We start from the raw sequence: 19,763 nt of genomic DNA on the forward strand, positions 1-19,763 counted from the left end.
TGCATAGATGTAAAGCATAATCAATGGAAGCATATTCCCAGTTATTCACATAATTATAATTGTGAAGAATAGGGTTGTTTACTTCAGTCAAAAATAGTACTTTTTGTCACTGAAATTGATAGAATAAAAAAAAATAACATGAACCCAGAAAATACTTTCATTTTCCCAACAGTTATTTTTTAATTAATTTTTTTAAATGTCCGATTTTTCAAATAAGTCGTGGTCTTTATGACGTCACAAATGATGCTTTTTGGCGCATCTTTCTATCACGTTTCCACGTTATGATAATCAGGAAGCGAATTAAAATTGCGCTCTACGCTTGCTATCAACCATATCGTTGCTAATACACTTGAGTAAAGATGAGAGTTAAATATTTTGTTCTGTGAATGGCAACACAGAATGGCATATCATCATTTTTGATGTCATCGGCAAAAGACATAAACAATGAAAGCGCACTGATTTAAGTAATTTTTTTAAATATTAAACTTAAACAAATTATTTAAAAAATGGTCAAATCCTATTTTTTTAAGCATGTTCTTTCAGAAAAAGAAATGCTTTTAAAATTTTGGAAAGGACCCCATTTTGAAAAGAAAGCGAAAACAAATAAGAGAAACCAAAAAGAATAAATTTAGTCAAGTTTATTGTTAATTTCAAAGCAAGGAGCAAATAAAAAGCAAACCCAAACTTCTTATGCTCAAAAGAAAATGATGTTAACATTGAAAAGGTATAGTCTCTGGAAAAGTAATAAAAACTGGCTATAATTTTCTTTAAAAATAATAAAAATATACGCAATACAAATGAAACAAACACATGCAAAATGATTTATCCAAATAATAACGCGCAAGAGACCAAATTATTTGAAGACTAGCAAAAATACCCGACGTTGCCTGGGTCAGTAATAATTGTAAGAAAAAATCGCTACTTTCTTCCTTTTTCTGTTTTAACTGAAAGAACTCAAATCACCTCACATCGTTTCGACGTGATTAAAAATCGAGCTTCTTCCTCACCCATAAAAGTAAAATAGCAATAAGTATAAAGAACGAAAGAAAATTCATTTAGAAATGAAAGCATGAATTTAAGCATATAAAAATTTGAAGAATTTCCAAAATATGAACTAACAAAAACAAAGATCACTAAAAAAACGTGCGCTTTTTTGAATTAAATAGTACACACCCACAAAAGGAAAAAAAAAAGCTCTCTACTATGTTTCTTTAAGGGTGCAAAAAGTAGAGTTTTCAAATGTTTAAATGGCTTTAAACTCATGTTTGCTCCGGAGAAGCCTTGATTCAAAATTTTCATTATGATTACTTTTAATATTGCTGTTGTTAGGCAACGAATTTTTGTAAGAATGGGTTTTATATTCGCAACTCCAGATATCGAATGCGCTACCTTACGGTGGTTACCAATACTAAAAAGATTACCGGTATTGAAAGAGGTAAAACATTCCATTCCACGTGTTTTCTTTGAGGTAAATTACAGGTTTCAGGCAGTTTGTGGTGTAATGTAATTTCAGAAGAATAGAAAAGAAAACTTCTTACAAACACGATAAAAAATTACTGTCATTCACTAAGCGTCAAAGAAGGTTATTAGTTACGGCATTTGTTTGTTTTACCTTTTCATCCGCCATTAGACAGTGGCTGCTGCACCCCCTATAGTTTATTGGAGTTGCTAAATTAATCATTTAATGGGGAAATTACATGAAATTTACTGTTTTCCACCATAAATTTTTAAAACTAAGTTTTTAAGGAATAAATTGTAGCCCCGTATAATGTAGCTATCTACGGTGAAAAAATTGTTAAAATCCGTCCAGTAGTTTTGAAGTTTACCCCAGGACATCCCCACAGAAGTAGCCATTTATGCATAAAGATGAGGATAAAACTCCTAAGAAAGCAGTAAATGTCATGCTTCCTTCAGACAATCAATGACTCGAAATTTACCTTATGATTACTTTTAATATTGCTGTTGTTAGGCAACGAATTTTCGAAACAATGGGTTTAATCTTTAATCATTTGATGTGGAAATTACATGACATTTACTGTTTTCGATCACGACGTTTTTAAACTAAGTTTTTTAATAATAAATTATAGCCTAAGTTGTTCCCGGATAATATAACTATCTATGGTGAAAAAATGGTTAAAATCCGTCCAGTAGTTTTGAAGTTTACCCCTGACATCCGGACAGAAGTAGCCCTTTATGTATAAAGATGAGGATGCAATTACTTTGAAAGCAATAAATGTCGTGCTTGCTCCAGAGAGGTCTTGATTCAAAATTTACCTTATGATTACTTTTAATATTGCTGTTGTTAGGCAACGAATTTTCGAAACAATGGGTTTAATCTTTAATCATTTGATGTGGAAATTACATGACATTTACTGTTTTCGATCACGAAGTTTTTAAACTAAGCTTTTTAGGAATAAATTATAGCCTAAGTTGTTCCCTGATAATATAACTATCTATGGTGAAAAAATGGTTAAAATCCGTCCAGTAGTTTTGAAGTTTACCCCGGACATCCGGACAGAAGTAGCCCTTTATGTACAAAGATGAAGGACTTCTAGACAACAACAGGAGGTGTATCGCGCATTGGTAAAAGTAACACTGACCTGCGTCAGTTCAGAAAGAAAATTTTCAACTGTAGGAAAGTTGAGTACTAAAACGAGTTCCAGGCTTTGAGGCAATACAATGAATAGATGCATTATGATTTTTACTATTATTGGTTTTTTATTATGACATTTGTTCCTTCATTTTATATTTGTTCACAATACGTTTTCATATATAATACAATTTTTGTACAAAATTATGAAATGTGGCAACAAAACAATATGTTTTAAAAAATATTTTTTGAGAAATTTCTAATACCGGTATCAATACCGGTATTCCGATATCACGTTTTAAAAATACCGAATACCGGTATTGAATTTTTGGTCCGGTATTGCAATCCCTGTGACGATACAGCGATTAGGTATAATTACACTTTTTCCTTTTTCTTCACGATTTCATAAAAAAATCTTGAATCTGTGAAGTGTTTTGGCGCCAACTACACATTCATACGACAATTTCATACTTTTTTTATGAATTTTTATAATGTGTCAAGGATTTTTCGGGCACCCTGTATATTGAAAATAAATATTGAATTTGCACAAAACTGAAACGAATGTGGTACTTCTCTTGTTTTCCAAAATAACCTTTTATTTCTACCAACTGGTTGTAACAATACAAACGGCTATGGTATTCGTGATATTCATGGTTTATATAGTATAGGTTACCCTGAATAAATACATTTTAATCTCAAGTTTTAAGAAATGTCTGCTACTCTTTTCTATTTTTAAATATCCGTAATTGCTTTTTCCTCTACCTCTTTCTCAAGAAAGGAGAAATTGAATTTTATCCAATGAAAGAGCAAAGAATTCTTTTTCTCTTCATGCTTGCAGTGAACCCTCAGCACAGAAACGTTTGGTTTTGTTGTCAGTAACAAAGCATTTCTTGTTGGCTGCAGCAAATGACATCTAGCTTGTCTGTTTCAAGTTTTGGCTGATCAAAAGTAAAAAACATAGGCTACTTTTTATCCATCCTATGAATTCTCCAGCTCATTTTTTGGCTTGTTAACCGACAAAGTCCCTCGTTTGATGTTGTAATGCAGCTGTTCCTTCGATGCTGCCATTTACATTCTTTTGCATTTCTCTTTTATCAAAATACTTATTTCTTCGGACGTAGTCATAGTCATTACGGATGGGTTTATGAAATTAAATGTATACCTTTAAAAATAAAGAATGATAAATGATCTTTGATATTTGTTAAATGCTCAAAACAGTCATTTTTAAATTAAAATAAATCTATGTAGGGAAGAATTGGGAGAAAGGAAGGAAAAACTATCCCGAAATAAATTGGGAAACTTTATTTCTAGCTTGTGCAGTAGATGTAGAAGATTTGGACTCCAACTTGACTTTAATCTCCTACATCTACTTGACAAGCTAGAAAGCATTTTCACATTTTGTTTCGGCATAAATGCGATTGTATCATTTCTCCCGCAGTCCCATTTATTCCAGCGCTCCCCAAACTAAAATCAGCAAAATTTAAACACTTTCTACCAGCTTGATTACAATTCACTGTAAAAAAAAAAAAAAAAGGGTAAGGTTACCAGTATTACTGGGTGTAACATTACTCGAATTCTGAAGTGTGTAGCATCATTGTTTTAAAAACTCAAACTGTTGGAGGAACCTTGCATTATGGTTTCAGTATAACTCAAAGCGCATGCGTAAGTATCAGATTCGGCGTAGAGCAGGTAAACTTTTATTAGCGAATCGAAAACCATCCTTGGTGGCCGAGAGGTAATAGCTCTTGCTCTGCGACCTGTCTGAGACTCGCGTTCTGGTTTCGGACCCCACTCAGGTCATTTCCTCTCTTAGTGCAATAAAACTCTCTTGTTTGTATATTAAAAAATAAATAAATTATTGGTGTACTGTCCACCTCTGGCAAGTTGAGCTCCGCTGCCCGACTGATTAAACGATTCCATTTGTTGAAATAGGGGTGAGGAAAAACGGCGTAAGAACTTGCGGATTTAGTTTGCAGTGTTGTTGCCCATTTGGCGAAGAATATAATTCAGGTAAGAAGTAGAAAGCGGTACAGGATTTTCTCGCCAATAAAAGGGTTGCAATGGTAGCCCAGCTCTGCGCTAAACAATTCCTGTTCTTACTAATTGCTCTCCCTTGAAACAAATGGACTTGATCAAGGCCAAAGCCCAACTTGTCAGAGGTGGACTGTATATTGGTTGTTAAAAAGCATGAACTTGATAAATCGTTCACGAAAGTCGGATTTATGCTTAATTTTTGAAAGCATACGGAAAATTCTGGTATAACCTAACGCAGAAATGAGTAAGACGTTGCGCTATAGTTACAAAACCATGGTGTAACCTTCCACAAGCGATGTGTAACTTTACACCAGTTATATCAATTAAGTTCCTCCAGAGCAGCGGAGACCGCTAAACTACCACCGATTATATATAGTAAGGTTACACAAAAAATTTTACGGTGTTGAAATCGTGTAATCTTCCTAAGCATAATTCAATCTTCTGCTGCTTAAGTAAATAATTAAAAAACATAGTTAACGCAAAGCCAGTTAAAAAAATTCAGTTATAAAATAAAATTCAGGGCTGAAAGGATAAACAATAAAATAATTTATAAGACTCGTTCTTTTCAAAGATTTTATTTTTTATCGGTTTAACTGTAATGTAGAAATTTGTTTCTTTAAGAAAAAAGTCAAGCGTTTATTGTATTTTTAACTTCAGTGACAATATAAAATAATATAAGATTGTTTGATTGATCATTTAAAACTATATCAAAAATCGTTCTTTAAATAAATAGTAAGTGCTGTTGCTAATCTTTTCAACATTGTTTAGCAAGAAACCAAATAAATAAATAAATTACGGCATAATTCATAAAAGAGATGTCACAGATGTTATTTTATTTCGTTTGATTTGCTAAAACATATTGACCTACATTTTTCTTTAAAATAAAAAAAAACTTCTTCGATCTATTTCGCTTGAAACAAAAGGAATATGACTAATTAGCGTTTACTTTGGATGCCTAAAGCGTAGGCGTTTCTTTCAAATCCTAAAAAAAATCCAATTTAACATACTAACTGCCAAGAATCATGCCTTGCTTTTCATTTAAAAACCGACCTCTCAAAAGATCTACGTGTAGTTTGAATGAACTATTAATTTTAGTATCATTAATTTTAAGCTATAGAGAAATTAATTATTCTAGCACTAATTTTTTTATATGTTCTTTTGCATAATCATGGGGGAAACGTAATGAAAAGTTTGGAAGTTAGATCATTAGAATTAATTAGTCATTTTCAAAACTTTGAACAGATGGTGTTATTTAATTATAAGCACTTTCCCCTGAGAGATTTGGGTATATTATTAACTTCCCTTGATCTTCTCTTTATAGAACAAGTCTACTTGCTTCTTTATATTATTGTAATTATTAATACTACTAGAAAGTCGCTCGTCAAGGTATGACGGAGGAAAATTGCTTCGACATTTAAACGAAGTCATTGCATGTTTGGTGATATTTTGATAGTTGAAATTGTAACCCTAATTCCAGTGGATTAACCCTAAACTTTAGTAGGTAGCGGTTATTGTTGACCATTTTTTTCATTTCTTCATTCCCCTAAAACAGTTAAGTCTTACCATTAAAACAGTTAAGTTAACGAATCGAGCTCAGCCTTGTCCCAATAAAGCCTGTCCCTGCAAGTTAAACATTACCAAAACATATTATCAAACTATCATGCCGTGGGGCGAGTTTCATTGTTGAAACACGCGGGTTACTCGATCATCGGCTATTACATATAAGAGGACTAGAAAATCACCCGCCAAGATATGACGGGTGAAAATTGCTTTTACATTTGAACGAAGCAATTGCCTGTTTATTGATATTTTATTGTTGAAATTTTAACCCTAACTCCAGTGGATTGACCCTAAACTTCAGTAGATAGCCTTCATTGTTGACCACTTTTTCGTTTCTTCATTCCCCTGAACTAACATAGTCTTACCAGGAAAACAGTTAAGTTACCAGATCCAGTTCAGCCTTGTCAGAATAAAGCCTTTCCCTGCATTTTAGACATTACCAAAACATATTATCGAATTATCATGTCGTGGCGCACGTTTCATTGTTGATGAAGTCAGGAGCATTATTCGATCATTGACTATGATGTGAGGATTTTATTGTTATTATACATGCTCAGGGATAACAGCGCCCCTCAAGAGGTGAGTATAGGGCTCCAAGACCACATCTCTATACCACGCAACTGCCCCAGATCCTCTGTCAAAGACATGGAGGGGTGTGCAGTCATCCAACTTGATGCCTGCCCAAACCATCAACGCCATAATGGTCGATTTCGCGGATATTGCAGGGTAGGTAGTGGGTTACTGCTTCTATCCATATGAACGTAGGACAATAATAGTCGGTTAAGCTGAACCGGTACCCACTACTTGCCCTCCAATCGACCATTATGGAGGAGGAGGTTTGACGGCATCAGTTTTACCCGCCTAAAGTTCTTATCATTTAAATCCAAACTTACGACTGCCCTAAGTGCATCATTTTTCCTACTTACCAGGGAAACAGAGAGACAAAATTGCACTTTGTTTTTATTTTTTTTTCTCGTTTGCTTGAATTCCTAGATTTTTTTAGATCCATTTTTCTAATACTAATTACAGTGACAAATAATGTAATATGTAAAAAAAAAATAATTTCTACGTTTTTTAGTAGTAAAAAATGTAATTGAATTTTTGTGTCTCACTGTACCAACTCTTCCTCTACTAATAAAACCACTGCAGTTTCTTTTGTAACCAAAGATTGTATTATACTCACTACAGTTGAGTTCAACCCAAACTCATTAACTAATGAAATTTGTACAATACACCAGCTGAAATCACATACTGAAACTCCATTTATTTCAATTGAGTATAATTTGAATTTAATTGGGGATTCACTTTAATGAATTCACCCCAACTGATTAAACTCAAAAGGAATTCTCTCAGCTACAAACGATTTGATTCTAAACGCGGTAATTTTTCCTCGCTTGGATTGGCTCTTTGCTACATTATTTTCCACTACTCGTTATCGAATGAGAACTGAATATTTTAATATATTGTTGATAAATGACGGCTTAGCACAAATGTAAACAGTTCTGTGCCTAAGTGCATTTTTAATTGCTTGCATTATTACGAACAATGAAATAATTTAAGGGAGAGTGTCATGATAGTTTGCTAAGCGTTGAGGATCGTTTCGAGCAAAAATCTTTTTTAATTCTATAAGTATGTGATTATCAAATTTAATAATCCTTGAAATAGTTACATGACGATTAAATAATGATAATATTCTTTGTTAATGAATCGATAGTGACTTTTTATTAACGTTAAAAATGTGAGAAATTAAGTCTACGAAAACGCGTATATGGTTTTGAAAGATTGTTATTATCAAACAACGTCAATGATATTTCATCATTTTCCTGTCGTTTGTCTTATTCAAATTCTTCAAAAATAAAATTCTCATATCATACCAAGATGTTGCAGTGCTAAGTATACTCAAGCAAACCAACTATTTTTTTGTACATTGAGTAATGAGTTTTTAATAATAATTTTACCGGAATAGGGAAGTAAATAAATGAAAGTATCTAACTATCAACAAAAAAAAAAAAAAAAACATCAAAGTAATGGAACGGATATCATGTATTTTAACTACAAAGAATTTAGCTACAAAGCTCTTTTATGCAGGGATGGAAAGTGCTTTATTAATAAGTGTAGCAGCTATTGATGATATGCAAGCATCACAAATGCATTACAATGTTCTTCGAAAGTAAAAAAAAAATTTGCTGGTATCTTGAGGGGAAACTACAAAATTTTATCCTCTCGTCAAATCACAAAAGAATTACAGTTAAAGATAGTCAAGGATGCCTTCAGCATTAAGAAGTGAAAACACAAAATAAAACCCAACTTACAAAAATTTTGTATTTCAATGTTATTTTCTCAAAAATTCATAGCAATTATCCTTGTGTACGAATATACAAGGATATTACACGTATGTGTATGAGTTATATGATTACATTTAAAGATAGTTATTAACAAGTATAATGCCACACTGATTATTATAGGCAGCATTCGGGTACAATTTCCTTTTTGTTTTTAAGGACTAGGCTTTGATTACTGAATTAATGTAATATTCGTGTTTATGGGACTTGGTTTACATGTTGATTCGAAAATCATCAGATGTACTGAGAGTGGAAAACGAAAAGAAAAACGCACCATTTTTATATTTACGAGCGATAAAAAGGGACGTATACGCGTTTGGATTCTCCCGGTAGATTGACGAAATAAGATCCAATAGCAAGACATAAAAAGAGTATGAAAATGAATTCAACGGGAAAATGAAAGAAATAAATACCCATTGCATTGGTTCTATTGTCAATGGTATTGAAATTGTTGTTCTGCTCATTTTGGGGATATTTTTGGCTTTTCCAAATTTGTTATTACAACTTAATTTTTCAAAACGTGTAGTGCGAGCTTTTACGTTTGTTGTTTGTAAAAAAAATGTTGATACCATTCTTAAACCAACTGTGGCTGCAAGAAGCTATTATTTTCTTTAAATAATTTATTTAACAAAGTGCGTCTGTTAACTATCGCCGGTTATTTACAAATGTTTTGCCGAGCCTGCTCATACATACTGCCGTGAGCAGGTAAAGAGCAGTTACTGCAAATTCTTCATTTTTCTTTTTTCGATTTTTCGTTATCTACTGTACTTTAGCTTTATTATTACAAGCTTGCCTAGTTGGTTTCCACTGAAAACAAAAAGTCGAAAAAAACTTCTAATTCCAACATTTTCCCACTGTTAATATTGAAGCTAAAACACGTTTCTTCAAATATCTCGAAAATTCATTTCAGCAGATACTGCCGTTTACTTGCTCACGGTAGTGTTGTTACATATGGCTTTATTCAGAAGGATATTAATCCATTTAAATGCAGCCAAGAACAGGAAAAAATACAATAAACAATTGAACATATAACAAAAGTAGCAATTTAAAATCAAAAAGAAATCTAAATTAGAGGATTTTACAATCGTAGCAGAAATAAAGAGAAAGTCTTTTCAGGGAGTCTATGACTGACCGCGCAGACCAATAAAGCTTTCTGAGTAAATTTAATGTCAGAAAACTTGTCAGGGGAAAGACCTCCTGCGTTCCATTGCAGGAGGTCTGCATTTGCAGGATTTTAAAAGAAAAACTGCGATTTCTTCATAGTAGATGGATAGTTGAGGGGCCGCCTAGCCATCTTCGTGACTCATTTAGCACCACCTGGGTGACACGTGTGATTTAAAGATATCACGGACGCGAGTAACATTTCTTCTCGCACACGGTAGTGTACTCTTGAAGTTTCTACATGAATTTTTGTCCCACCCTACCTTTAATCCACTGTTAATTTGTTAGAGAGGTACTTTCTCTAAAGAGTTAAATAAAATAATCATCAAATTCTTAGTAAATAAATTCTTCAGCTACCTCCCAATTTCCTTTATAAAACTCTCTGCACTGTAACCAACGTTTTTTTTTTTTTTTTTTTTTTGAAAACTTCACACTATAAATCCAAAAATACTTACGAGATGGATTTTTTGTCTTCTTAAATTTAAAAAAATGGCTAAACCAAATCATAAGAAAATAAGGGCACAAGGCAAAGCTTGATATGAATCCAAACCATAGCTCAACATTGGCGATTGTCATTAAAATTAACAGCAAGAAATCTGGTAAAACATATTTGCATCATTTTTAGATACATTTTGAGCGTAAAAGCTTATGTTAACTCTTAACACTGTAGTGTGAATAATTCTTCTAACCAAAATTTATAATTGTATTTTACATAAGGGAGGGTGGCCCAAAGCGGGTAGGCCTTCGTACGCCCCCTCCCCCCCCCATGGTGTGTTAGCGGCGATGAATACGTATGCCGTGTTTACCCGAACACCCCCGAGTTATTATCAGTCCCAGCGAAGCAGCAGTAAAGCGGTATGGCGCAACCAGGCTTAAAATTTAAAAAAAATGATGCATTAAAAAATGAAATTTTGTAACCTGTGATTAGTCGAAGACCAGCTTGTTTTTTTATTATCAATAATATTAACTTATTCCGACATTATCCACCTCTAAAATACGATGGTCATTCCGTTTTTTTAATTAATAATTTAAGGTTATAATTACTGAAATAAAAAACGTGCCTTTGGGAAACGTGGGTCGGGCAAAGCGGGTATAAGATTTAACCAAATATTTATTTAAAATTTCTTGACTCGTGTGCTGACTTAGATTTTCTCTTTCAATAGGATAAGATAGGATAAGTATAACTTTAAAAAGTTATTTTTTTAGGATATAATGGCAGGTAGCTATTCAACTATTTTAATCATTTATAACTTCATATTTGATTGGCAAATGTACCAAACCACAATTAGTTAAGCTTACCCGCTTTGGGCTCAATGGTAGGACAAAGCGAGTTTTTCACATGTTTGTTAAGTTTGATAATAAATAAATATTGGATTTGAAATAATACAAACATCACTTTTTATTTTGAAGTTCAAGAACCCTGCTAGGAAATAAAACCGAAATTGTTGCAATTAAAATACAAAAACTACAATTTTCGAGCGTTCTTCGAAAACCTACCCGTTTTGGGCCACCCTCCCCTGCATCTTATATGAAGGAGTGCTTAATTTGTTCCATTTAAAATGCTGTTTAACGTTGAGCTATATGAAATAAGCAATTATGTAAGAAAGATTGTTTTTTTACTTTGAATAAACACGCCAAGCAACTTCTACAAGACATAAATTATTTTCCTCTAATGACGCGGGTTATTGTTATGAAAAGCATGAGGACCATTCCTTCTAATCATGTCCTTTATCATGAGCAATATTTTATACATATTTCGCGAATAAATCGATTTCGTTCGTTTTTTGTTGATAGTCATTCAACAGGTCGTTTTTCACCCCGCGTTTTACCGCCAGTATTCATTATTTATTCATAAAAATGTCGCATCGTCCATCACCCACAGGGACACTTAAGCATCGATTTCGGGGAAAGAAAGTATCTTAATCGAATTCTGAATGGAAGTCCTGCATTGTGAAGCTTTCCTTGAGGCGATGTCGTCTCATCATTTATTTGTTCACGGCTGTTTCGAAAAAATGCTATTACCGCCTTTTTCATAAGTTGAGTACTTTATTAGGCATTAAGTTTGCGCAATTGTTCGGCAGCGCAAGAAGAAAATTAAGACATATGTGGTGGGGGTGGGAACTGAACGCAAAAATAATGATTTTAGTAAAAAGGTTATAATAAAAAAAGATACATACTTTTCTCTTGCGAAATAAGTAAAGTAACACAAAAGTCTGTAATCTTGGGTCACTCTCGCCAAAATATTACAAATATTTTCCCACACTTTTGATTTTTATTTATTCATTTAAATAATTACCAAGAAGTATTCACACGTTTTACTGATTTCCCACTTATTAAAGTATAATCAAGTATTAATAGTTTGCCCATAAGTAATTTAGAAAGAATTGAAATATATGTTTTGACTAATATTTTACGTACTGAGTGTAATTGAGTGGAATGATAACAGATAAGACAACTAAGCCTTTAAAAAGCCGTTCTACCTTTAATGAAAGGTCACAATTAAGAAAAACAAACATAAAACACAAACTATTCTGAAACTATTTACTGGTTAGCAATATCAAAAAAAAAAGTATTTTTTTAATCATAAATAGCAGACACTCAGTAACACAAATTAAATACCAGAAAAAAAATACCAGATTTTCCGTATTCAGTAATTGTAGAACTCAATGTGGCTAAATAAGCAGAGATGAACGCGTAATTATTCTCCTTCGTGTTCCAAAGAAAAATATTTTTGAGCATTTCATAAAATACTTATATTCAAACCATTAACACTTGTTTTTCACAATTAAATGGAGAATCTATTTAAAATATATGATAAATTGCTGCTAATCATTAAAAATATTTAAAGAACTCCAAAGTGTCAAACATGATATGCAATATTTTCGCGAGAATGATTGATGTAGGGGAATGGGGAGCAAAGGGAAATTTGGTGAAATATTTACCGTATTTTTAGCATTACCAATCTGATAATATTTTAACTATGTAGTAACACATGTAAGCTACCCCATTCAGGAAAAAGTTATATTTGAAGATCAATGCATGTGATAATACAAGCAGTTTTCAAAAATTGATACTCATATTGTAATAGTTCGTCGCAAGATAAAAACTGTTTTTGTTATTATAAGATAATGACATTTTTATTTTTAACTTTTATTGAGACCTACTGACTCGGGACAGTATTTATTTAATTAATATTAATTGTATTTTTATTTCAACTGTTTTGTCCAATTATAAAGTGCATGCAGGGCATAGTGGATGGAGCAAAGTGCAATTAAGTAAAGTAATGTACAGTAACAACGTCTAAAAAGCACAAATTTGCAGATTACTGCAGACATAATGTTTCGGCGTTTCAGGGAACGCCTTTTTCAATGCAAAACGTAATAAGCTTATGGATGAAAAGACATCCGATAAAAGCCAAGAGGAGATAAGCATACAGCTTAAAAGATAAAAATTGCGGATTAGCCAAACACCAACGAGAAAATTCTAAACCGGTAAGAAACCTATACGAATGCGAACAGAGGCTCTCTCTGAACTACAGAAAGGCCAAAAGAAAGAATTCAATTGGACAACAATTAAGCCAAAGCTTAAACAAAAAGAAAATGTCAATAACCGTGAACCGCAAGAAAGGAAAAGCAGAATGGAAGAGAAAAAACAATAAGAAACGAAATTAAAAAAAAAAAAGTTTTTTTGGAAAAGGAAAAATAAAGATAAATAGAAGAAAAGGGGGGGGGGGATGCCAACCAAGACAAAAAAGTTAACAACAAAAATAAACAAAGCAAGACAGATAAAAATGAATCAGAAAATTTGGATGGGGAAAGGACAGTGTTAAATAAAAATGCAAATAGAAGCCAGGAGCTCTCTCAGAGGTACAGAGAGGCCGAAAGAAAGAATTCAATTGGACAAAGATTAAGCCAGAGCTTAAACAAAAAGAAAATTTCAATAACCATGAACCGCAAGAAAGGAAAAGCAGAATGGAAGGGGAAAACACCAAGAAATGAAATAAACAAAAACAAAAATTTTTTTTTGGAAAAGGAAAAAATAAAGATAAATAGAAGAAAAGGGAGAAATGTCAACCAAGACAAAAAAGTTCTTTTCTTTTACTCATTTAATTATTTATAAAATCATTTTTGTATTCATTTTTTGGTTAATTCATTTGCATTCCTCCATTCAAAAATTCACGAACTTATTCATTCACCTATTTACTTATTCACTCACTTTTTTGATTCACTCATTTATTACTTATTTGTTCGTTTATTGTTTCATTATCTATTCGTTTATTCATTAATTATTTTAGTTACTCATTCATTTGATCAAAAATATTTTGTACTATCAGATAGAAAATATTTCATTAGAAATATATTGTATTGTCTCTTTTTTTGGTTGCATTATTTGATCATCATTGTACTGGTACCAAGATAACATGATGCTTTACATTTTAAACTTTTCTAAGACTCGAACAATATCCATTAATTGTGGAAATCAGTTGATTTTGGTCAAAACTGACATGCCTATTGCAAAACAAAAGTTAATTTTCCCACACGGCCTCTTTTTTTTCTTTATTGCTTGGTGGCAGATCCTTTGAGTTGCCCGAGTATTCACTTGCAAGAGGTGGAAAAATGACTTCCATTACACGCTGACAAAAAAAAAAAAAAAAAAAAAAAAAAAAAAAAAAACACTGAACTGGCATAATACCATTAGAAGGGATTTTCAATTTCATCCTTTTGCATTATAACCTGCTGTTAACCAGTACTTACTCTGACTATCCCTCTTTGCACATGTTAAGAAGTTGGTCCAAAATTCCACATGCAATGATCCTCTTATTTTCTCTTTTGAAGGGATTTTTCTTTTCGCCGTTTTTAAGCACCAGTAATAGGGCGACTTTTGGATCAATGTAAATGGACACATAATTACGTACAAGAACTGTAATATGACCTCTTTCACTGGGAAAGGTTGTCTGGCTTACTCCAGTTTTTCAGTTACATGCAAGATCGTATAGTGAGATGTTCTTGCAACTCGAAATAAATGAAAATTCACTGTCACGTATTTATCTCACTTCACTTATCAGTAGTCATTTCATAAATGCATATTTAAATTAATTTAGATTACGTCTGCTGTTTCTCATAGAAAGTACAAACACATTCTTAGCTCATTTTTTATGTCTGTGTCATTTTTTATGTCTTCATAGTTTTAAACGAAAGGGCACATGTCAATTTAATAGCAAAGCAAAGTTATTTTAAATGAAATCATACACACAGCTAGGTCCTGTGCTTTGATCTAAAACTGGTAAGCTTCCTGAAGGACAGCAAAGCAGATAAGGAAAATATCCCTATTATTTATGCATGTGGACACTGGACAGTAGAGCAAGTTGAGAAACATTACGCAGAAAGTTGGTTTTCGTTATCTTCATTCAAACATAGTGATGCAAATCTCTACTTCAATCATTTTGAGACAGAGAAAAAAAATATTCCCCTCCAGCAAATTGCATTTAAAACTTGGTTTGGTGACAATGCGCTTCAAAACTTTACTAAATAGAGGAGACCGTTTCAAGTATCTTATGTGCATAAAAGTGAGGATTTTTTATTCAAGAAAATTACATAAATAAAAATGTTTGCATAAAATAAATGTATTTATTTTTGATTTTTGGAATTTTTTTAAACTAGAACTTTGTATTCTCTATCCCAGAAATATTACAGGAACGGGAAATAGGAAAAGAAAGCTTAGCCCATGATTTTGACAGAAACAGATGAGAAGGAGTTAAAAGTTTGCGTAAATGCTGGCGGAGAGGAAAAGCAAACTGCAATAAATTGAGTTAAGTATGTGAACCGAAGTCGGAACGTATAGCATGACTATTCAGTTGTTTAAAAATTTATTCACGCTTCACACAAAAGACGAGTCAGAAATGGAAAAGCGATATAAAACATTCTTGAAGCCTTAATGAACATTAAGCTCAAAAAGAGGGAAAAAAGGCTTGGAGAGCAGAGAACTTAACAGGAGGCTTGAGAAAAGTATCATTTAAAAACTTATCACTAAACGGATGTCGTCAAAATTTTCATTCTTATGAGCATCACAAAAAAAACTTTAAAGTGCAGATTGTGAGAAGCGTTCTTCCGAACAAGATAGTGTGACAATCAAGTACTCTTGTGGGGAATAAGTATATTCTTAGTCTTATTAATAGCATTTAGAAAAAATTTAAGTAAGTTGAAAAATTATTTTACAGCATTTTTTTTTTTTTTTTTTTTTAACGAAAGAGAGATACAACAATACAACAATTTGATACAATAGCGCTGATAAAATATTGAAAGGGGATGTCAAATCGTTTTTGACATATTATTAATTGTATAAATTGTAGTGTTTCGTTTGAGTTCACCTGGACTATCATTATTTGCAGGCAACTGATGCTGCTGCTTCAACTGAATCAAACTACTTTCAGCTCAGTATCTTAATTTTCTGCGCCTCAAAGGATTGACGCTGATAAAATTTTCAGCAGACTGGAAAAGTGTTTTGAGACTGATTATGAACTCTGATTAACTTCTTCAACAAGGTTTAACAATATTATTAGTGATTTATTATTAGCTCTGATAACAATTTTGAGCAAGGCTGGGGAAAAATTTCTGACTCATTATTCGTTGGATAAAATTTTAACTAACACGAAAGTAATTTTAATACTTATGATCAGCATAGATAGAAATTTTAAGCAAGGTAGTGAAATTTTATAGCAGTGACAAGTTGTAAGTTACGGCTCTTAAGCCAGGGCTGAGGCAGAACTACAAGCATTTACCGACTACCCGATTAGGATATCCACAGATTGCAATTTCGTCCATGTGATGGTCTGGAATAGTTATTAACCGAGCTGGAGGCAGATGTCCTTATACTTCAGTTGAGATTATCTTCAAATTGATAACTAATATTTACAGAAAGCTAAACGAGTGGAGTCTCACCATTGCTTGTGAACTCGCGTTGGTATACTAATATAATTTTAGCTACCAGTTTGAAGGTAACCTCAGGTTCGATGAGAGGACACTGCTTCTACCTCTGTTTTTGACTACTGATGAGTCCATAGAAATGATGAAACTGCAGTCACTGGATGTCACTGGTAGTTTTTAAGAAAGGTGGGAAAAGTTTTTTTCTCGTTGTTTCTAGTCGAACTGCGCATCACTTCCACTCCATTTACAGACTTTGTATCTAGACTCCATTATTACATGTGGCTCATCTATAGTCGAATAACCATCATTACTTGAGAATTCTGATGTCGAGTTACGCACGAGATGGAGGCATTTGAGCTCTCACGATGCGAAACTACAATAGAAATTTCATTTTGCCTAGAATATTCAAGCCAGATGAGCGCTCAAGACATCGCTACTGTGCCAACTAGCCATACGACATTTCAAGAGGAAAATAATTTGAGAAAAGTAAGAAAAATAATTTACTTACTATTTCACTAATTAGTTCTTGATTGTTAGCACTATAAGTATTTTGACTCTGGTTTTTAACACATAAAATCTTGCGATAAGTGGTAAAGTATTTTCAGGCTGATTATTAAAAGTGTTAATTTTTTTTTCATGTTTGGATAGTATTTTAGGACTGATCGTTTATGCTGGTAAAAGTTTCAAGGTTTAAAGGGGGAATGTTTTGAATCTCACTTTCCGCTTCTAAAATGTACACAAACGAACGAATGAATGCATCACATGACTTCCTTTTACTCCAATTTAGTGTCATTTTCCCATTATTGACAATTTTAATGTGATTCAATAGTTTACTCTCTAAATATCACCAACAATGGCCAAATTAAAACCAGATTTTTAAAAAAAATTGTCAAATTTGTCACCAAGTTGGCGACCAAAAGACTGGCGATAAATCGCCACGTGTCCGCCAAATTGTAACACCACTTGAGTTTACATCGAAATTAACAATGATTCCCCCCTCCCCCCAAAAAAGGGAAAAGACCCCTTTAGAAAACACCCGAATGCAACCAAAAGGAGAGGTGCACAACTAGACCCCACTAGGAGTCTACGTGCCAAATTTCAACTTTCTAGGACGTACCGTTCTTGAGTTATGCGACATACATACGCACATACATGCGTCCATACAGACGTCACGAGAAAACTCGTTGTAATTAACTCGGGAAACGTCAAAATAGATATTTCGCGTGTCCATACGTTCTTAGGCACTTATCCACGTGTGGTCGAGTCGAAAAAAAAAAAAACTCAACATTCATTCGGGAATGAGCATAATGGAAATTAAGGTCGATTTTTGAGTGAAATTTTTTTCGCGAATACAATACTTCCTTTTTTGTAAAAGGAAGTAAAAATTATGCAGTGATCGTATTCTACTCAAGTACTGCGCAGCACTCCAGTGTCAACTCGATCATGCGTATTTTTCTCACACTTGGTATGTGAAATGTATTATATGAAAAATTGGCACTATATTTCCCCAAATATATAATTGCGGTAAGTTAATTGATCATTTGTTACTTTCTCATTGGTTAAAACAATTACTTCAAAGTGGAATTGGATAATTATATCGACAAAAAAAAAAAAACTATTCGTTTTCGTTAAAAAAAGTATCAAATTCAGTTTTTCATTTTGTTAAGTTTTGCGTTAAAATTCAATCATCAGAAAAGTTAATAAAAGAGTAATAGTAGAGCCCAGAATTTCAATAAGAATACGCAACAGCTCATTAAAAATTGAAAATAATACAAGCTACAAAGAGGGCCCGAATAAATATAATATAATTTATGTATTCTGATTTAGATAGTAAATAAAGGTAAATAAAGAAACATAAATCATTTTTTGCATCAAAAAAAAAAAAAAAAAATTTGTTTCCCTCTTTTTTAAATGAAAATGCTTTGAATAATCGTAATTTCTGATTTCAATCAAACTCTTATGCCCCTGTTTGTTTACAATAGAGAGATTTGTAAAAATATTACTATTCATAACTGCTTTTTTATTTCCATTAACCGTTTCGTAAATGTGTCACTTTTCAGGAATCATTTCTCTCAACTCTGACAAAAATATCCCTTACAGTTACGCCCGTTATTAATGAAAAACTTTTGACATATGTTCATTTTTATGCTACGAAAAAAAGTCATAGCATGGTTTTAATTGTACAAAATTTCATCGATTCTCTAAAACATATATGCTCTATTATTAGTGAAAATATTATTAATGAAACACGAAAATTTTCTCTTTCAGAAATATTTTCTCATTTTCATTTCAACTAAATTAAACACTCAAAATATCCACCGTGCCTTCTCCGCCAACAATCACCTTTTTTGCGGTTATTTTAGTTCCGAACAGGTTTAAAGTATGGCACATTAGCTCCTTAATTCGTACCTCAAATGTTACTTTTACTAAACAGCAGTCGTTCCTAGTTTTACTGTTAGTACATTCTTTTTTGAATAACCAATTAGAAAAATGGTAGGCAATGCAAACAATACGACAATGTGTCACAACATTTTGCAAAGAACTAGTTAGTATTTCATAGTGTTCATATGCGGATTATATCAATACAATGTCCTTTAGGTAACTCAAAAACTTTCAAATTTCAAAGGGAGGACTTTATTTCAAATATTCGTATCGTTCATAGTATTTCCAATTCATGCCCAAGCAAATATTACTGAAAATTAATTCGAAGGTTTTGAAAGACTCACCCCAAGAATCCAAGATTCGCCTCCGCCAAGACTATTAACGTCAAAACCAAAAACAGGTGACTGTCCATCGCCTCAAATAATAGAGAGCTAAAAAAGGGGGGAATGCAATTTTCAGATCGTGTGTCGGATTTCGGAGTGCAGGTTAACCTCGAATTCCGTTCGTCTTTAAGATGCGGCTCCAGCATCCCGTCTTCGTTCGGAGGGCCGATGACGTCATAAAGCAGAGGGAGGGTAACGCAACTTTGCTGCCCAATCCCGGGCCTGACTGGACGTCATGTGATGCCGGGAATCCGTTGCGATTGGGAACTTCTGAAGCGATTTTATTTCTTCTTCTTTTCCCTTTTGGATGTCGAGAGTAGATTGTTTTCACAGGTGGGTGGGAAGTGTGGACTACTCATCTAATATCTTCTTGTTACCGGAACAATTA

At 33.0% G+C, this 19,763-nt stretch overlaps 1 protein-coding gene across 1 annotated transcript in view; it reads right to left on the reverse strand.

The window, feature by feature from the left end:
- The window catches only part of LOC129224676 (uncharacterized), a 62,697-nt gene extending 43,191 nt beyond the window's left edge, over window positions 1-19,506 (reverse strand). The window contains exon 1 of the mRNA XM_054859225.1: window positions 19,337-19,506. Coding sequence (XP_054715200.1) covers window positions 19,337-19,404 — 68 coding nt within the window. The 5' untranslated portion in view covers window positions 19,405-19,506. The remainder of the gene's footprint in view (window positions 1-19,336) is intronic.
- Between the last annotated feature and the right edge of the window lie 257 nt (window positions 19,507-19,763).

The sequence above is a fragment of the Uloborus diversus genome, chromosome 1, assembly GCF_026930045.1.
Source record: "Uloborus diversus isolate 005 chromosome 1, Udiv.v.3.1, whole genome shotgun sequence".
NCBI lineage: Eukaryota > Metazoa > Arthropoda > Arachnida > Araneae > Uloboridae > Uloborus > Uloborus diversus.